The 19864-nt window shown below is 42.4% G+C and overlaps 2 protein-coding genes and 1 long non-coding RNA gene across 11 annotated transcripts; 2 read left to right on the top strand and 1 right to left on the bottom strand.

Annotated features, from left to right (window-relative positions):
* The first annotated feature begins 45 nt into the window (after nt 1-45).
* On the top strand, nt 46-11126 carry PSMA2 (proteasome 20S subunit alpha 2). The gene is made up of 8 exons (XM_077864123.1): nt 46-193; nt 4185-4261; nt 4955-5087; nt 6512-6634; nt 7390-7471; nt 8960-9033; nt 10309-10366; nt 10454-11126. The coding sequence occupies exons 1-8, from the start codon at nt 153-155 to the stop codon at nt 10568-10570; spliced, it is 705 nt and encodes a 234-aa protein (XP_077720249.1). The 5' UTR covers nt 46-152; the 3' UTR covers nt 10571-11126.
* LOC144293059 (uncharacterized) lies at nt 7513-16053 on the bottom strand. Of its 6 annotated transcripts, XR_013360545.1 has the most exons (5): nt 14758-14958; nt 14211-14343; nt 13893-13983; nt 11554-11740; nt 7513-8015 (listed from the first exon to the last, which is right to left on the bottom strand). It is a non-coding gene; the product is annotated as an uncharacterized LOC144293059 (long non-coding RNA). The 6 variants fall into 6 exon arrangements; XR_013360548.1 differs by lacking the exons at nt 14211-14343; nt 14758-14958 and adding an exon at nt 15913-16053; XR_013360543.1 differs by lacking the exon at nt 14211-14343 and having other exon boundaries at nt 14758-14955.
* Nucleotides 14730-18816, top strand: C21H7orf25 (chromosome 21 C7orf25 homolog). Of its 4 annotated transcripts, none has more exons than XM_077864120.1 (2): nt 14730-14865; nt 16653-18816. In XM_077864120.1, exon 2 carries the CDS (start codon nt 16674-16676, stop codon nt 17937-17939), a length of 1266 nt encoding a protein of 421 aa, XP_077720246.1. In that variant the 5' UTR covers nt 14730-14865; nt 16653-16673; the 3' UTR covers nt 17940-18816. The 4 variants fall into 4 exon arrangements, with proteins under 4 accessions (XP_077720246.1, XP_077720248.1, XP_077720245.1 ...); XM_077864122.1 differs by lacking the exon at nt 14730-14865 and adding an exon at nt 15162-15304; XM_077864119.1 differs by lacking the exon at nt 14730-14865 and adding an exon at nt 15286-15304 and having other exon boundaries at nt 16275-18816.
* Nucleotides 18817-19864: the final 1048 nt, after the last annotated feature.

The raw sequence follows: 19864 nt of genomic DNA, 5'->3' as shown, positions 1-19864 counted from the left end.
ACGGCTGGAACTACAACTCCCAGCATGTCCCTGGAGCGGCTCTTGACTCTTCTCCAATCAGAGAGAGAGAACGGAGGAGCGGGGCGGGGAAATGGGAAGCAAGCGGCTCCAGTGCGCATGTGTGCGGCTGTGCTCTGGCACTCCAGGCAAAGATGGCGGAGCGCGGTTACAGCTTTTCGCTGACTACATTCAGGTATGGAAGGAGCCCCCGGGTCCTCCGTGGGGCCGGGGTTGTAGGAGCTCCCCCCTTGCCCGGTGTTTTTCCGTTCTAGCCTCGGGCTTGATGCTTCCCGGGCGCATTGCAGTAGGAAATAGGGACGGAAATGCGACTTTGCAAAGTCATTTGCGTGGCCCGCCCGCGGCCTGGGAGCAGCGGCGCCGGGAAGCCGGGGAGACCTTGGGGCCGCGGCGGGGAAGGCCAACACCAAGGGTTTACTCTCGCTCCGGGGAGCAGAGAATAAGGCACTTTGCGGGGGCGGCTGCCTCCGCGTGTCCCGTTGGGAACTCAGGATCGCCTCCCTAAGCCGAGTAGGCCTGGCGGGGGGGCTTCTGGATGGAGCTCGGGACCTTGGCCAAGCGCCCCGGGCCCCTCTTTCCATTCGGGGAACCTCCTCGTTGCAGTTTGGGGTGAGCCCCCAGCCTCTGGCGCTTCGAAGCCTCTTCCCGCTTCGGGCTCCCCCCACCCCCGCCAGTAGAAGTTTAAGGACTGAAGACGAGCGCGCTCATCCCGTCGCCCCTGGTGTCCGGGCCCCGACCCCTGGGCCGCTTGGCCTTTGGTGGGGGGTGGGGGGGGGGTGGAGGACGGGGAGGGGTATGTTCACTTTACAGAAGGTCGCAGGCTTTTCCTTATTTCAGAACAGTGGGCCGAGAAGTATGTTTTTTTCGAACTGCACAGTTGAGATGGACTCCTGTTCCCAATGTAAGGAAACCCACGAGTGAAGGGTTTTTAACACATCGACCTGGTGATGCTTCAGTTGGACCGCTTTCCTTACAGATCCGAAGTCTCCTGTTGGGTTGACGGGTAGTTCTTCTCTCTGACAGCCGAAGGCTAAGCGGGATCCGACTTGTTGAGTTCTTGCGGGGCGGGTGCGACTTAACCTGCCCATGTCTTCTACTACCCTGTGGGATGTGAACGTTATTTCAGCGAATTACGGGTGAACTAACCCACAGGTAGAACGCATTATTACATAGCTCGTCCAAGGTCCTAGATGAGCAGCTGAGTTCCCGTTGAAACTGAGTTTTCTTTCTTTTTTTTTTTTTTAAGATATTTATTTATAGAAACTGAGTTTTCTTTTTTTTAAGATATTTATTTATTTACTCATTCATTCATTCATTCATTCATGAGAGACAGAGAGAGAAGCAGAGACACAGGCAGAGGGAGAAGCAGGCTCCATGCGGGGAGCCCGACATGGGGAGCCCAACGTGGGACTAGATCCTGGGACCCCGCAGTCACGCCCTGGGCTGAAAGCAGACGCTCAACCTCTGAGCCCCTCCGGGCTGCCCCCCTGAGTTCTTTACAATGACAAGATTAATACACTATTATCACCACATGTGTCTTCTTAAAATACTCTCCTTACACTTGGCAGTTTTCAATAATAAATGAGGGCTTTTTTTTTTAAACCTTTGTCTGTAATGATACACAATGGTAGAGAATAAGAGTTGCTAAATAATCACTTCATACTTCTGGAAAAAGCAAACGTGGTTCTTTATCTTGAAGAAAGCATAAATCCTTTCTTTAGAATACGTGAAGCGGACACATAAAATAGCATCAGGGACTGAATCCATCTGTAATAATGTATTAAATTTGTTTTTTTAACATAATGGTTCAGTCGGTTTCATTTATGTATATGTATATTTAAAGATTTTATTTATTCATAGAGACACAGAGAGAGAGAGTGGCAGAGACACAGACAGAGAGAGAAGCAGGATCCACGCAGGGAGCCCCATGGGACTCCATCCCGTGTCTCCAGGATCACACCCCCGGCTGCAGGTGGCGCTAAACCGCCACCCCACCGGGGCTGCCTTGGTTCAGTCTGTTTTAGATTCAAAAATTTTGTTTCTAGCCTGTTGGTGATCAGAACTAAACTATTAATGAAAGGCGCTATATTATATTCTAGGATGAAAAAGTGTTGTTATGGATTACGTTCAGTTGAGGATATTAACAATGAATGAGTGAACAAATTGGTGTCTACTAATTCATTCTGAAAAAAAGTTTTTCTCTTACTCAGGAATTTTTATTAAAAGAGTAAAAAGAAGAAATATAACTTTAGATTGGATAGTCAGGAAAAGCCAATGCTTGGAGGTGAATTTTGAGACTAGAAGGTGGAAAAAAAAAAGCCAACTATTTGAAGACTTAGGGGTAGAGAGACTGGTGGACAGAGAAAAGAGGATTATGTAAAAATCCTGAAGCATAGTGAGCAAGGAGTCAGTGCGGGTAGGGCCACTCTTGCAGAGCCCGTAGGCCAGAATAAGAAGTTTGTATTTTAAGTGAACCAGGAAGTTATTACAGGATTTAAGTGAAAGGAGATATGGTACAATGTAGCTTTGGCTGGGGGGAGTGAAGTGGGGGTGGAATAGAGGAAAACTAGTTAGAAGGCTGTATCAAGTATCCCAGATAGGGATGCCGGTACTTGAATGAGCTGCTGGCGTAACTACAAAGATGGTTGGTTGATTGCTCTGTGAGCTCACAGACTGGTGAGCTGTCATATAGGAAGATGCAGTGGTAGATGTGTATGCAGGTGATTGTGCGAACAGAGAGGAGGTATATTAAAGCTTACCTGAGCCCTTAAAATGTTCCCCAGGAATATTTGAGCTAGATGTTGAACAATAATTGAAAGCTGCATGGATCCAGTGAGTCACGATACAATTGTTGAAATAGTGACTAATAACAGGAAAACATGTACAGCTTAATTTTAAAAATTTAAAGACCTATTGATGTTATTTCACTCAAGTTAATAAATTTTGTCATTTAAGACTCGTTAGACTGCCACACCTAGGCTTATTCCATAAGTAGGTCTAGTTGTGTTTCTGTCAGCCAGATGATTGTGACCCCTGGCACTAGGTTATATGCTAGAGGACTGACCAGTCACTGTTCCTCACGCTCTGTGGAGAATAATGGAAGCTTGATAAGTCTTAGCCAGAGAGCAAGTATGGAATTCAGTCTATTCTGAATGGTCAGGACGGCTTCTCTAAGAACGTGAAGTTTCTGCGCAAGAGTGAAGGATGACCAGGAGAGAGCTCCCCTGACAAGAGTGAATTGCATTACAGACAGAGGTGTTAACCTGTCAAAGGGGTTTTTGAATTCTGAGAGTGGTCTGTGTGTCTGGAACAGAGTTGAGGCTTGAGTGACAGAGTTTCCAATAATTTTATGAAGATGAAATGAATGACCTTCTGAAACTCAAGGTTATATTTTCACTAGTACACGGAGCTATGAAGCAAGCTAGGTCACTTTAGACAAATTACTTTCACTCAAAAACTTTATCTGTAAAATTAAGTCTGTGACGTTTGATTTTAATTCAACAACTGGTGAAACAAAGTATGATTTTAAAAGCCATTTCAGGGCTAGTATTTGGCTATGAAATCCATGCAATCTGCTATGTTAAGTATCACCAGCTCATAGCTTTCTGTAGAAAATGTTTTGTCCTGGGTGATAAGTAGGTCTTACCTCTCCGGCCATGCCTACTTTCTAAAATGTGTAACTCCACCCATACAAAACATATGCTGTTGTTTGGTATTTAACAGGTACGTGTCTTAATAACATTACCATTTAGTATTTACTGACTGCTAATTTTGTGCCAGGAACAAAAGACATCACTTTATTTCATCTTCACAACAATTTTTTGATAGTACTATACTATCCCCCATTTTATGGATGTGAAAACTGAGACACAGTGGGGTTAAATAACTTGCCTGAAGTCACTGGTTGTGATGTGGTAAAAGGCAACGGTAATGATGCTGCTGCCTTAGGAAGCAGAGAAGTGGGAAAAAAGGAAAGATAACATGCTTCACTATGTGTTCAAACTGCCTGGTAAACTCCATTTCTGTACAGCAACAATATGTGAAAGCCCAGCTATTCCTTGGTATCTGGTTAATGGATTTGACCTATGTGTCTGCTCTAAGAAATATTTCTATTATACATATTTGAAAATACGTGGATTTAGCAAATGCCTTTGTTTCTTTTTAAGCCCATCTGGTAAACTTGTCCAGATTGAATATGCATTGGCTGCTGTAGCTGGAGGAGCCCCTTCAGTTGGAATTAAAGGTAATTAAATGCTTCATTTATTTCAGAGGCCTGTTAACAGTTATCCTAAAGTTCTTTTGGAATTAATGAGTAATTAATACAAATAAATAGCTGGGGGAGCATAATTTTTAACAGTTCTTTCTGTTGATTTATAGTATTTTGAAGTTTAAAGAAAGTAATAAGCCTAAGAAGCCTAAGTAATAAGTCTAAGAAGATGATTAATTTTTTTCAAAATAAACATAGCTCCTTTATCTCTTAGTTATAATAACCAACAGTCTTTCTGAATATTGAGAGAACTGAATATTCTTTTGTATTTCCACTGATATATACATCATTATTCTCTGGCAGTTTTTATCCTTTATATAACAGAAAATGTTAATTATAAAACTTAATCTAAAGATACCCTTTTTGAAGTCTGTATCATTAAATTTCAGATTATAAGAACAATAGCCAAATAGGCAGAAGTCTTTTAAAACACATGGACTCCTAGATGTCCTGGAATACTTTAAGAGATGTTAGGTAATGCATTTAGCTACAAGGATTCCTTAGCACAATATAGATGACCAGTAAGGGGAAAATGGATTTACCATTTCTTAGGTTTTATAAATAAGAGGAAATAAAGAGGTTTGGGTGAATTGCATCCGTAATTAGAAAACTGTGGAAGCAGGGTCTTTAAGTGATTAAACGTTTAGCACTTTTTTTTTTTTTTTTAAGCCGCAAATGGTGTGGTATTAGCAACTGAGAAGAAACAGAAATCCATTCTGTATGATGAGCGAAGTGTCCACAAAGTGGAACCAATTACCAAGCACATAGGCCTGGTGTATAGTGGCATGGGCCCAGATTACAGGTACTTTTATACTATTTTTTTTTCACCACTTTATGAACTGTTTATCATTTGTACTTTGAGGAGAAAAATCAGGGATGTTTTTCCTTTAATCTCCCAACTCTTTATTTTTGTACTTTGTTTACCAACAGCAGCATCGTTAGCAACCGAATTTAGCTTGTCTGCAAGGAATACACTAAGAGTTGCTTTAAGGATAACTCAGTGCCGCACTGTGATAAAAGAGGAGATCAGTACTTCTCTTAACCTCTGTTTAGTGATCACAACCCCTCTTCTATCATCCAAAGGCTGTGCTGTGCTCTAATGCATTTTAAAAACAAAAGCAATACAAGTTTATAATAAACTATATTTTCAAAAAAGTTAACAGGAGCAAAAGAAAGCATTACCATTCAGAGGTAACCCCATTATATTTATTTTTGTTCTTAGCAAAGGAACAGAATTTACAAAGGCCACTGAAACGAAACATCAGGGCCTTTATGTCAGGGCACCAGCAAGTTGAAAGAGATTGGCAGCTTTCTATGTTTGTCATTTAACAAGTAAAAGGAGTATTATCACTTCATTCCTGATTTTTTGGAAACAACACAGGTAGAACCAAATTTTCACTTTAATGAGTCAGAAAAAGCAATAGTATTGCTTGAATGTGGTCAGGCTTCACTACAGTAGATGCTGTTGCTATTGTGTGGAAGGGATACCACAGCGTACTGATGGAATACACGGAGAGGACGGGAATCTTACAGACGGGTAATGTCCATGGGTCATGTCCGCAGTACAGGAGTGGGTAAAGGTACATCCTATTTGTCTTGCTAATGTAGTTGATTACTATGTGGAGTAGTAATATTTTTTAATGAAATTTTTAAACTTATGAATAGTTTCTGGCCGTTCCTTAATATCTGAAGGGTACTCTTTTGAAGTGCAGACTGTGGAAAGGATTGAAGCAGAGTGAGAAACATACGTCCCAGGTTGTGGGTTGTGGGATGTCCAGGTGTGTGTGTGTGTGTGTGTGTGTGTGTGTATGTGTGTGTTTACACATACATATGTGCACCGTCATATGGGCATTTGTTTTGGCTTGACTGAGATAGCAAAACAGGATGACTACCCTTGGGAAACGGGGTAGAAGCCATGGAGGAAGGGAAAGTTCCCATTGTGTACACTAAATCTATTCCTGAGCTGCCTGGTACCCGTTGTCCTTAGTTTTCTTCCTTTTGCCTTATCCCTGTCCCATTTCCTATGGCTCAGCTCCTCTGTGTTGCTGTGATGTTTTCTTGTTAACTGGAATCAGATGTCAGAGCAAGACTAGCTTTGAGCTGATCGTTCCCATTACATAGATACATGTAAGACTTGTGCTGCAGGTATATGCCTATAAGAGAAGAGTCATTAGGTAGCCAAGTATAGAGGTTTTAATGAAATCTTATTTCTTCCTTGTCTGTTAGAGTGCTCGTGCACAGAGCTCGAAAACTTGCTCAGCAATACTATCTCGTTTACCAAGAACCCATTCCCACAGCTCAGCTGGTACAGAGAGTAGCTTCAGTGATGCAAGAATACACTCAGTCAGGGTAAGTTGATTTTATTTGAAATGTGTCATGAATTAGAGAAAAGAAACTGTTTTAGAAGAGTGAATATATTTATTTATTTTTTATTTTTTTAGAGTGAATATATTTAAAAAGAGGACTTAACTCTATTTAATAAGTAAAGAAAATCACTGTGATGAATATATCTAATCTCAGTTGGACCTAGAATATTTTCTTAATGAAAAAAGTAGAGTGGTTTCTTGCTGTCAACACAATAGCAGAAGGCAGCTTCTAGATAAAGTCCTTTAGCCCAGGGATTGAAACACTTAATTATGGGAAGGCAGTTATTCCTGCTTCCAAATTTATCTTTCCAACCAGAATGATTATAAGCACATGAAGAAAGCAATAGCTCTCTGACACATCTATATTCTTTTAATTTTCTGGAATCTGGGCTACATGTGGATGAGGTAGGATAAAGGGAGTTGCTGATACGTAAAGCAAGTGGAAAAGCTGCATTTGTTGAAAGTTGTCATTCTGTTAAGACACAGAATGTTAACTCCATACTTAACTAACCCCAATATTTGTGTTCCTCCATTTACCAAAATGATTTGACTAATGTTCCTTAGCACCATAAAGAGAATTCATTTTGAATTGATTTGTTCAGAAAGGTAGGAAATACTTTTTAAGGAACTTCCAAGTCTAATTCATTCTACCTGATGATTTGCTTTATTAATACTTAAGAGGATTAGTAAATCCTTAGGTTGACTTCACACCATAATTTCATGTTTTCTTTTCTTTAGTGGTGTTCGTCCATTTGGAGTTTCCCTACTAATTTGTGGTTGGAATGAGGGGCGACCGTATTTATTTCAGTCAGATCCATCTGTAAGTATCATCAGACATATTGGAGGGATTTGTTAAAATACTCTGCACATCTAATAAAAACGACCACAAAGTTTAAAATTTAGCAGTACGTCCTTTTTTCATATTCATTGGGACTTTAGAACTATGGAGTAGTGCGTATTCATTTCCATATTTAAAATGTTGGTAATTCAGTCTTCTGATGAAAAGGGTACACTAGTTCTGCCCTCAGTTCTGGTGCTTTCTCTTATCCATTAACTTCACATACTTGAATGATTTGTTGAAATAGTTATCAAATCTCTTTAAATCGGTGGAATTTTGTTACTTTGACAAATGTGGTGAAAGTTTTGTGTCTGGAGGACAGTGCTGTACTCCTTGCCATCTGTTTAATCCTGGGGCTGACTTCAGTGTCTCTTCCTGCACACACACACAGATGTAACTCTTGAAGCCAATGTTTTGCAAAGTGGGTGAGTCTGTCTCCTCTAAGGCAAAAGATAGGTATCTGAGTTAGAAGGTGTTCGTAGATGCTACTCCTGCTCCAAAAGTATCCTATTTGCTATGAGGAAAACTGGAAGAAAAAATTTCATGATTAGGAATGGAATTTTTAGAATTTGTGGATCATGAAATAACTGCAAGTTCACTCTGAGTCAGTCTTACACTCTAACCTTGTAGCCTGGAAAAGAAAAGAAAAATATTTTGGTTGTTTGTTACTTAAATGAGAGCAGCATTTTGGGAGGTAACAGTGTCTGTTACCCATTTCTGAGCTGCTGAAGCTAAATGACAAACCCTCTTCCCTTCCTTTCCAGTGGGGTAACAGAAGGCACCATCCCTGGGGTCCAGGATTCTTTTTTTTGCCCTCTCCCTCCGTTCTATCTAAAAGGCGGTTATTTCTTTTAAAGTATGTTTGATATATTTCTTTCAGTATTTTTCTTGTGTGTTTGCGTGTATGTATTTTTTCAGTAGATTAGGCCATGTTATATAAAATAAATTGCTGTTTGCATTTAACGTTAGATTACAAAATATCAAAACTATGAAATATTTTTAACGAAATGCCCTCTTTTTAATTTATCCAGCAATAATAAAGACTTGCTCACCATTTTTCATCAGACTTTTATTAGAGTCCTTCAACCATCCTAGTAAGCTGAAATAATACTTTTGCTTATTTGCCTTAGGTTAACCTGTTCCTTTAACTGACTTTTTCACATAAATTGTACCATAAATTACACATATACAGAGTGTACAATTTGATGAGTTTTGATAGGTGTAAATACCTGAATACAATCAAAATAACTGAAGTTCCTCCATAACCTCCAGAAGTTTCTTCATGTCTCTTTGTTAACTTTCCTTTTCTAAAAATAGCCTATTTTCTGACATTATCCATTGCATTCCACTAAATATTCTGTGAACTTAGAAGTCAGATACAAATTTATAGAACAAAAGAAATGGCAGGGTGCTATAATTAGATTAAGGATTTAAAATATGGTTTTATGATTATCTTCTCTTCCTGATTAGGGAGCTTACTTTGCCTGGAAAGCCACAGCAATGGGAAAGAACTATGTGAATGGGAAGACTTTCCTTGAGAAAAGGTAGGCTTACGGTAACTAGATTGAGCAAGCTTATTTTATGGTTCTCAGTTCTCTTTAAATAATTAATATCATGAATCTGATAAACAGATTTTTTTTTTACTTTATATTCAAACACTCATTTGTATAGTGTGGTTATAAATAAACAAAAACTTCTCTCCACCTTGGCTCCCTGGTCTTCAGTATATTAAGTGGTAATATTATATATTTTTTAAGAAATTTTCTTCATTCTTACAGTTGTTTCCTAAATGTTGTTTCTATTTTGACTTTGTTTCTCCTCCTATAATCTAAAAAGATTTGGAGTAAAGAATTTGGGAGGAAAGTTTAAGTGAGTTAAGTGATAACAGTTTATAGTATAGCAATTATAGAAAATAATTGTGAAGCCAAATACCTGGTATTCATGGTAGATTAAATATATGATGTATGTGCTTGAGAAATAGTGAGGAATTATGTAAAACTCCGCTGTCACTACCCTAGCACAACAAATTGCTCTTCCTTCCAGCTGTATTCAGACTCAGCATTAGTAGCCCAAAGCATGTCTACATTTCGAATGGCAGAAGTTTGTAATTGCCTGTAACCCACAGATGAACCTTCTCAGTACATTTTTCACATAATGTTGAGATTACTAAAAATTGGGGCACGTGGGGGGCTCAGTTGGTTAAGCATTTGCCTTCGGCTCAGGTCATAATCTCGGGGTCCTGGGATCGAGCCCCATGGCAGGCTTCCTGCTCAGTGGGGAGCCTGCTTCTTCCTCTCTTCCCTACTTATGCTTTATCTCAGTATCTCTGTCTCTTTCTCTCAAATAAATGAATAAAACCTTTAAGGAAAAAAAATTACTAAAAATCTTAAACCTGAGGTTAATTGGTAAATTTAAATAATTCTAAAATCTTTTTTAAAGCGCCTTAATAGTGAGCCTTTAAACATTTCTAAGAAAAAAATAAAAGAAATTTTAGCAAAGGTCTGATTTCTTTATTTAAAACAATTACCATATTGCCACCACATTCTGATTACATTAAAATATTTATACTCCTGTTATGGTTACAAGCTTCATGATAGGAATGCATGTCAAATAATTGTCAGTTTCTTATTTGGGGACAGCTTATTTCAGTGAATGGACTAAAAGAATTAATCTGTAGCTTATTTTTAGGAGTGTTTTAGATTTTTAAGAATTCTTATGCTGCTGCTGTCAGGTTGAAATAATCATAAAAAATGTAAATTGTGCCATAAATCATTGTTTTTCTGTTTCTTGTTTTTTGTTTTTTCAAAAAAATTCTTTAGATATAATGAAGACCTGGAACTTGAAGATGCCATTCACACAGCCATATTAACCCTAAAGGTTAGCACAGTTTCTAACAATGGGACTTATAATGAGTTTATAATGAAGTGCTTGGAAAACTGACCTTTTGCCCTCTCTCTTCAATAGGAAAGCTTTGAAGGGCAAATGACAGAAGACAACATAGAGGTTGGAATCTGCAATGAAGCTGGATTCAGAAGGCTCACTCCGACTGAAGTTAAGGATTACTTGGCTGCCATAGCATAATAACCAAGTGACTGAAAAATCTGGAATTTCAGATAATCCCTCTACTTAAACATGTTTAAAGTATGTTTTGTTTTGCAGACTTTTTGCATACTTATTTCTACATGGTTTAATGGACTGATGTTTTTAAAATGATACTTAATAAATCATAATAAACTGTTAAATCCAACTTCTAGCTTTTTAGGAGTTAGTAAAATTTTAAAATAGTGATTTCCTGCTTTTTATCACAGTTGACTTCTGGAAACTACACTGCAGAGCAGAAGGGTGAACTCATTCTTCATGCAATTTTGGTTCAGTCAAGTCTTGTTACATTCTTTACTGTCAGATATTTTCAGTCAGTAAAGCAGAATGCTGATTTTAGTAAACATCATTGCATTTAGAGCTGAGAGAAGCTCTAAGATTCATGAGATAAGACAGATAGCATAGGTGTTTTGTAGGCATCGTTAGATGTGGATCAGTGAAACCCCGGGACTGCACTAGAGCTGTGAAGGGTGCTAGGCTGAAGGGTTTCCTATGGGAGATCCGTGATGTAAGTAAATAAGAAATGGTGTATTGGTTCCCGTTGGTTTCTCCATCGCAAGTAGGTAAATATTTAAAAAGAGCCCCTCAGATTCTACTAGACTTCTTACACCCAAGGATGAACGTTAAGTGCTGGAAATAAAATCCTAATACTTAAACATCAAAACTATGGCTTAAGGCTCTCCCTCATTCATGTAACCACAGTGTAATCAGAACCTTTACTGCAAATTAAGGCCCATACAAGCAGGCAAATAATGTGAACTCTGTTTTCATTATACGTGAAGACATACTGCTTAAGTTTTTTTTTTAAAGGCATTTTAGGATAAGTTATAAGTCCGGTCCACAGAACAGAGTTTATGAATATCATCATTTCTTACCAACAAACATAAAGTAGGCAGTTCCATGATTTGAATGTGGCTCAAAAAGTTTTAAGATTTAGCTGAGTGTAGGAGAAAAGTCTTACTTACCTTGGAGGATTTTGGTCAGGATTCCCAATTCTCCTTACTGTCACGAAGCCTCCTTATCTTACTTAGTACAGGTGACAGCAGCATTATTACGGGAGATGGCAATTTGATCTTTGATGTCAAAATGTTTTTCTTGAAGGCCCTATCTCATCTCTCCTCTAGGCTCTTGGTCTATTAAGACTCTGGCACACTAGAAAGAGAACATAGTAAAAAGGAATGGCTTTTGGGTCAGGTCTTAACTCTTCCACTTACTGGCTGAATGACCATACAAAGTAATTATCTCAGAGGGTTTTCTAAGGACAAAATTGATGATGCAAATGAAAGGCCTGTAGGGTTCATGGTCAAGTACTCTGTAAGGTTGAGCTGTCTTTGAATTTGTTTTTAAATCTCTATTCAAAAACCAGAAGAGTGCCAAGAAAGGGAAAGAGAAGGCAGGCACGTTAAGGACATGTAGATTTCCTACTGGGGACTAACAGAAAAAGTCCACAGAATAAAGGGAGGAAGAATTCACTGAAGCAGATCTATGTCCATGTTCTGTTCTCTGGCTCTTGCTCCATTAAACGCAAAGCCTCATTCAATTGAAGCTGCTTAGAACACTTCTACCTTTTTCTCAGTTGATTCTTTTCATTGACTCTAAATTTAAGCCCTTCCTTTCTATCCCAGTTCTTGGGGAACTCCGTTCTTTGGTCTTGTGATCCCCCTGCATCCCTGAATGTTCAACTCCTCAGTCATTCTAGCTTGTGCAGTTGGGCTGCTTCAGTCTCCTTAATCATCACAGTGTTCCTAATGTTCATAGCCTCTCTCTGTTCTTCATTTGTTTTGTATCTTCCCACTCTTAAGAATTTTGCCCCCATTTGTTCTGTCCTTTCTTTTCTAGTTCCTCACTAAACTGCGAATTTTAAGCTTGCAAAATAATTATTTAGTTATGAAACATGGAATATGTTTAAAATTCACATGTAGGGGCAGGAGGGAGCTGGAAAGGGGGAATAAGGAAGGGGAATAATACTGATCTTTATAATTATTGAGTGCTGGTTCACTGGGCTGTGGGTGATAAGGATCAAAGGAGTTTTCATGTGTTCAGTCATGTTTATGGACCCAAAGCACCACCTCAGTCCTTAACCTCACTTCTTTTTCAACACCCAAGTGAACGATAGCTTCCTAAGCGTGAGCATATTTGAAAAAGTTGGATAATTCTAACACCTCATTAAAGGCCATGCCCCTGAATTTCATGACTTTTAACTTTTTATGTATTCCAGCAGGTATTTTCCTCCATATTTTAAATAGGCTTAATCCGGTTCTCTTTGGATTCCTGAAGGTTAGCCAATACGTAAATTTTATATTCTGCAAGATGAGAATTTAGAACTCACAACTTCCTACCCCCCGCTTTCTCTCTGCCTCACTTTAATTAGATCACAATGTTGAGTTTAGAAGTTTTTATTATGGCTAGGTAAGTACACCGTGATTACACTTCCTGAATAATTTTCCTGGAGGTGATAATTGCCTCACTTTTTTGTATTCTGTGTAGCAGTCACCAAATCTCAGATTTCCCCAAAAGGACTGTAAAATCTTTTGCATACTGTTTTCCTCAGTATATCACATCAAGTGATCCTAACTGTTCTCTCCCTAATCCTCTAGCACCCCCCTCCTCTCCAAACACCTCCAGAAATTTCTCTCTTGGAACCCTCATTCTCTTTAATCCAGGCTAGTTACTGGTTTGAAACTATATTCTCTCCTAATTAGCTGGGTTTAAAAATTCTAGGTTAGAAATGATCTCCACGTTTTGCAGGCATTACTCCTAGATTCCAGTGTTGCTGATGAGAAACCTAATGCAGTTGTGTATTTGTGCCAAGTTCTTTATAACTTATTTTCCCCCTCTGAAGTTCTTAGGACCTTTTATTTGCAGCATTCTGAAATTTCGGTGACGTGTCATCCTATGGGTTTCTTAACATTGTGCTGAGCATACAGTAGGCTTGTCCACTGTAGAAACCAAGCTCTTTGTTTTGGTAAATTTCCTAGTGTTTGAGAAATTTCCTTTTTTGCTCTATTTTTCACCTGTCTTTTTTTTTTTCAACTGTCTTTATTGTACATTCTAGTGCAGTCTTACCCACCCTTTTCTACTCTTATTGATACATTAAAATTGGGGATATCATTTTTAATTTTGAAAAACTTTCTTACACTGTTACCTCCTCTTAAAGTCCTCATGTTTCATGAATGATATACCTTTTATCTGAGGATGCTAGTTATGGAATACTTGTAAGAACCATTTTGTTCTGCTTTCTGGTTTACTTCAAATTCCAAACAAAAATGTTTGGAAGTGCCATGTTTGTGAGCCCCAAACCTACCTACTGTGGGGATGCTGCTATAAGCCATTTCTCTCTGGTCTTTCATTTGCTCAGTTCTCCAGAGAAAAATCAGGTTTGGGGAGAGGAGTTTCTGGGAGGGGCACAGAAAACTGTCATTATTAATGTGTCCAGAGCCCCTCTGACTCCCTGCCTTCAGCATGGTAAACTCCAGGCTTCTGCCAGGGGAAGGATGGCTAACCGCCCAGCTGCACTGAACCTGAGGGAGGACCCAGGTGTTTGTTCTTGTAAGCAGACCTGTAAGCAGTGCCCATTTTCACTCCTGCCTCACTGCTTGCCCCCCATCTACCTTCTAGGCACCTGCAGTTCTAAAGCCTTTCTGGGTTCTGCTTTGTGAGTCACTTGCTGCAGATACTTCACTCCATGGTGGTGCGAGCTCCTCCATTTACAGAGACACTGCCTGGAGTTTGGTGGACTTAGCTTTAAAATAGATCTTTGTGAAGAGGATTAAATAAGTCCCTATGTGAAAAGCACTTAGAATAACGCCTGCCATACGATAACTATCCAGAAAGTGTTACTATTGCTCTTTGTCTAACAAAAATGTGTTGACAGCTCACGTGCAGTCATTTGTTTTTGCGAGTTTCTTCCGTTTCCTTTCCTAAAGCGGTCAAGTAAGGTTTGGAAGCAGGGACACGCAGGATTGTTAATTTGCAGTCCCTTTCAGTTTTTACAATCCGCCTACTAGGCTAATACAAGCTTCTCCCTTCCCTTGTCCTTATCAGAAAGGCAGCGCAGGTCTGGTCTCCTCCCACTTTGTGGGAAGAGCCCAGAATTGTGCAGGAGGAAGTGCTGGCTTGGAATCCCGAGTCCCCGCTCTAGCACCTAACCGCCCTAACCGCCCGGAGACCTCAGACGAGCTTTCTGCCTGTTTCCTCTTCTATTAAAACGAGCCCAACATTTTTGCAGGACCGACCCCTGCCTGCCATTCGGCAGGGGTGTAAGCTCGACAGCGGAAGTAGGTGGCCGGGCGCTCCCGGGACGGGGTCCACCAAACCGCACGACCTGTGCCCCGAGGGCGCGGGGTCAGCCCGCCCCGCAGTCCGCGAGCTTCGGCTGCGCTCCTCCCCCCGGCGGGGCGGCCGCGAAGCCGCAGCCTCAGCCCGCGGCGGGAGGGGGCGGAGCCGCCTGCCCTCAACAAACATGGCGGCCGCGTTAGCGTCAGCCACGCTCGGGAGGCCACGCAGCCGCCGGGGACTCGCGGATTCGGCGTCACCCGGCGCCGGGCCACGTGACGCAGGAGGCTCGGGCGGCGGCGGCGGCGGCGTTCGCGCGGGCTGAGCGGCGCGGCGGCCGGAGCGGGGTGGGGTCTCCCGGCGGGGCTTCCCGGCGGGTCCCGGCCTCGCGCGCACGTGCCTCGTGCCTGCCTGCTCGCGCTCGCGGTCCCGGCGCTGCGGGTGAGGAGCCCGGGAGGAGCCGGGGAGGAGCCGGGGAGGAGCCGGGGAGGCGAGGCGGAGGGAGGGAGGGAGCGGGCCGCGGCGCCCCTTCCGAGGCCCGGCGGGGGTGGGCCGGCCTGGCCGGGCGGGGGCCGCGAGGGGCCGAGGGGGTGGGGGGGCCGGGATGGGGGGGGAGGCTGGGCGGGAGGGGGGCCGCGAGGGGGGAACGTGGGGGGCCGCGGGGGGGGGTGGGGGGGTCGCGAGGGGGTGGGGGGGCTGGGCGGGGGCCGCGAGGGGGGACGTGGGGGGGCCGCCATGGGGCCCGTGAGGGGGGACCGCGAGGGAGGGGGCCCTCCCCCTGTCCTCCCCTCCGCCCGCCCCCGTCCTGCTCCCCCTCTCCTTGTCCTCCCTCAGTCCTTCCTTCTTCCCCCTCCCCTCCCCCTGTCACCCCTCTCCTCGTCCTCCCCTCCTCCCTCCCCTACCCTCCCTCCTCCCCTTCCCGTCCTCCTCCCCTCCCCCTGTCCTGCTCCCCCTCCCCTCGTCCTCCCCTTCCCTGTCCTCTCCCCCCCTCCTCCCTCCCCCCTCCTCCCCTCTCCTTCCAAGCCCCCCTCCAGGAAGGCCCCGCCGACCTCCTCCTCCTCCGGGTGTCCGCTCCCTGGCGTTGGCCTGGCCGGTGGGCTGCAGCCAGTCCTCGGGCTCTTCCTGCCCTTGGGCGGGAGCCGAGGTGGGCGGGGCCCTCGGTCTTGCAGGCGTCCACCTGGGACGTGGAGCGGGTTCCCTGGGGGGGGGGGGGCAGGACACCGGGGTACCGAGTGCCCGTGGGCAGCGCGAGGCCGTTGGGCCAGGGGACCCGCTCCCGCAGGAGGAGACGAGGACACGGTCGGGAGGGCTTCGACTGGTCCCCGTGGTCCCCGATTCTGGTTTGGACAGTTTGCTGACCAGCTAGCCGTGTGCATGTTGTAATGTAATCACGCTCTCTTCACTTTCCAAGCCTTTTTATTAAAATTGCTCTACCAGCAAACAGTAAAGCTGCTGCTGAGGGAAGCCCTCGTGTCGTAGATTGCCTATGACATAAACTCCCGCGGTTTATTCGGACTGGAACGCGTTGAACAGGACTTTCAAAGGGAAGAAATAAAGCTCTAAAAAGTGTGTCAGAACCCCGCATACCGGAAAAAAAGAGTTCAGGAGTAGAGGAGTTACCCTGTCCTGTTGTCAGAGGAGGGAGTCACTCCAGAAGCCGTCGTGCAGAAGTCTAGGTTCATAGACTCAGACCCGTTGCTAGATGGAAGTTTTATAATCTTCAGTGAGGAGTCCATTGCCCTAATTGTTGGGACTGTTTCGATTTCCCTTGTTTCTTTTCTTCTTATAGGAAAGGAATAATGCTGTCAGCATGTCTGCACACTCCATGCTCTGTGAACGAATCGCCATTGCCAAGGAACTGATCAAGAGAGCAGAGTCCCTTTCTAGATCAAGAAAAGGCGGCATCGAAGGTGGTGCAAAGCTGTGCAGCAAATTGAAGGCAGAATTGAAATTCTTACAGAAAGTGGAAGCTGGGAAAGTAGCTATTAAGGAATCCCATTTACAGAGCACCAATCTAACACACCTACGAGCCATTGTGGAATCAGCAGAAAACTTGGAAGAAGTTGTTAGTGTCCTTCACGTCTTCGGCTACACAGATTCCTTGGGAGAGAAGCAGACCCTCGTCGTGGATGTCGTCGCAAATGGTGGTCATACGTGGGTGAAGGCCATTGGCCGAAAGGCAGAAGCTCTCCACAACATTTGGCTGGGCAGGGGCCAGTATGGCGACAAAAGTGTCATTGAACAGGCTGAAGACTTCCTCCAGGCCAGTCACCAGCAGCCGGTGCAGTATAGCAATCCTCACATCATCTTTGCATTTTACAACAGTGTCTCCAGCCCCATGGCAGAGAAGCTCAAAGAAATGGGCATATCTGTGAGAGGAGACATAGTAGCGGTTAACTCTCTGTTAGATCACCCTGAGGAGCTCCAGCCCAGTGAGAGCGAGTCGGATGACGAAGGCCCAGAACTTTTGCAGGTGACCAGAGTGGACCGAGAAAATATTCTAGCAAGTGTTGCATTTCCAACAGAAATTAAGGTCGATGTGTGCAAAAGAGTCAATCTGGACATTACTACTTTAATTACATATGTATCTGCCCTTAGCTATGGAGGCTGCCACTTTATCTTCAAAGAGAAAGTGCTTACTGAACAAGCAGAGCAAGAGAGGAAAGAGCAGGTTTTGCCGCAGCTGGAGGCATTTATGAAGGACAAGGAGTTGTTTGCTTGTGAATCTGCTGTCAAGGACTTTCAGTCTATTCTAGATACCTTAGGAGGACCCGGGGAGAGAGAGAGGGCCACTATGCTAATTAAGCAGATTAATGTGGTGCCAGACCAGCCTTCTGAGCGTGCCTTGAGACTAGTGGCCAGTTCAAAAATCAATAGCCGCTCATTAACCATTTTTGGGACAGGAGACACTCTAAAAGCCATCACAATGACTGCCAATAGTGGTTTTGTCAGAGCTGCCAACAACCAGGGTGTTAAATTTAGTGTGTTTATCCATCAGCCCAGAGCACTTACTGAAAGCAAAGAGGCTCTAGCCACCCCCTTACCAAAAGACTACACAACTGACAATGAACACTAATGATAGCCTTTAACTATTGTCATGGAAATAAGTTATTTATACCAAAGGCTGGGTCTTCCCGTCTTAAATGGGGAGGAAGAAAAGGTCTATAGTAAAAATAATACTTAAAGCTCTTAAACCAGTGGAGTGGATTGTGTGTCATCTCTAAAATATATAATCTAAAGTAGAAAAAGCACAAGAGGCAAGCTTATTTATCAAAGTGTCTACATTATAGCAATTAAGAACAGAAATACATCTATATAAAGCTTTTAGCTGTATTGCAGTACTTTTATTTGACTCAGTAAGGGCAACAACCCCCTAGTGGTAATCAGCATTTCTTGGAATAGGGCTACACCGCGTCTCGCATTAAATATCTGGAGAAAACTGAAGCTTGTTTTTCGTTATATTGGTTCATCAGTTGGTCGAGGCTGGGAAGTAATAGTTGATAATTAATTTTAGATTATAAGGTTTTGGCTATTAATGAAAAACTTCCTTGATTGCCATGTGTCAGGCATACACTTGTTGGTGCATTTACAAAGAGTACAAAAACAGAAGAAAATAAAGTGAATACTGGTCTTGTGAGTCCCATGAACCTATGGATACACCTTTGTGAAAAGATAGTCCCACTACTATAAAACTGGGACATTAAATGTAAAATGTTAATTTGAATAAATTGTAAAAGAATCATAAAAACAATTGTAAAAGAATTCAAATTTTACGTTTAAGTACAAATAGTTCCCATACTGCAAGTATTTGACTTATAAATACTGCCTTTACTCTTTGTTTTGCAAGTGCAAGTGACAACTGCATTACTTCACTCTTGTGAAACGGTGGTAGGGGAGATTCCATGCCTGTTGCATGACAAGTTGTAATTAAAAATAAATTTTTTTTAAGTCCACATTGCCCTAGGTGCTTTATTTGCAACAAAACAAAATAGATTAGCAAAGTAGATATGTATTGACCGTATTTTAAAAATTGGGACATTTAGTCCTAGAGCTTAAGTATTAATGCAAAGCCAAGTATAGGAGCCAGTATCAGAACACATTGCCACAGCCTGACCTCTTTGGTGCCAACTTTGCTATTTTGTGAGAAGGGAACTCAGTTTCCAGCCACAGTGTTGGGTGGGGAGGGTCGAGGAAGGGGTAGAATTGATTATAGAATGTCCATGAGCACTGAAATGAAATGAAAAAGTAAACTTGGGGATGTTTCTCTTGGGAGAGATTGCATTACTAGCTCAGAACACAAATCCTGGGGGAAAAGGCTGTGATTGGGATTCCAATTTAGTATACCTTGTATTGCAATGGAAATTTTACACTGTTAAAATTGGGCTTGGACCTCTTGGAGCAGCTATTAAGGTACTAAGGTGCTTGGTACTGAGCATTATAATAGTTTGATCTGAAAGAAAATGAATAATTGGTCTTTGCTCTAAGGAATTGTTAGTCTGAAATGGAGTTGAACAATTGAAGTGTAATTAGTTTATTGAGTGTTGTCATGCACCAGGCACAGTACAAAAGGCTGAGCTTTCAAGGAGTAACGGAAGGTAGATTTCTATCCCTTTCCACTATGAATTAATATCAAAGGACTTGAATCTTTGCCAACTAGAATGTGTACAACCACAGTGCTCTTTGAGGAAACATTTCTGAAGTGGCCATGGCTGTGGTTCTCCCATGATCATTTTCCTTTTCTAGACATTCAGTGATTACAGTTCCTAACAATATAATCAATAATGCAAGGGATAGATATGGACACCTGGTGGGACCTTGAATCCTGGAATATAAAGAAAGGATTAGTACCTTCTCTAGAAACACACATGCACTTGACCCACACATATCCTAGACCTGTCACTGACCAAAATTTGTATATATAAAGATAATAAAAGAATGTTGTCAAATACCAGTTTAAAACTGTCAAGTTTAAGGAATCATATGAATCATATGGCTATAAAG

The sequence above is a fragment of the Canis aureus genome, chromosome 21, assembly GCF_053574225.1.
Source record: "Canis aureus isolate CA01 chromosome 21, VMU_Caureus_v.1.0, whole genome shotgun sequence".
NCBI lineage: Eukaryota > Metazoa > Chordata > Mammalia > Carnivora > Canidae > Canis > Canis aureus.
This window is presented reverse-complemented; position numbering and strand designations above follow the sequence as displayed.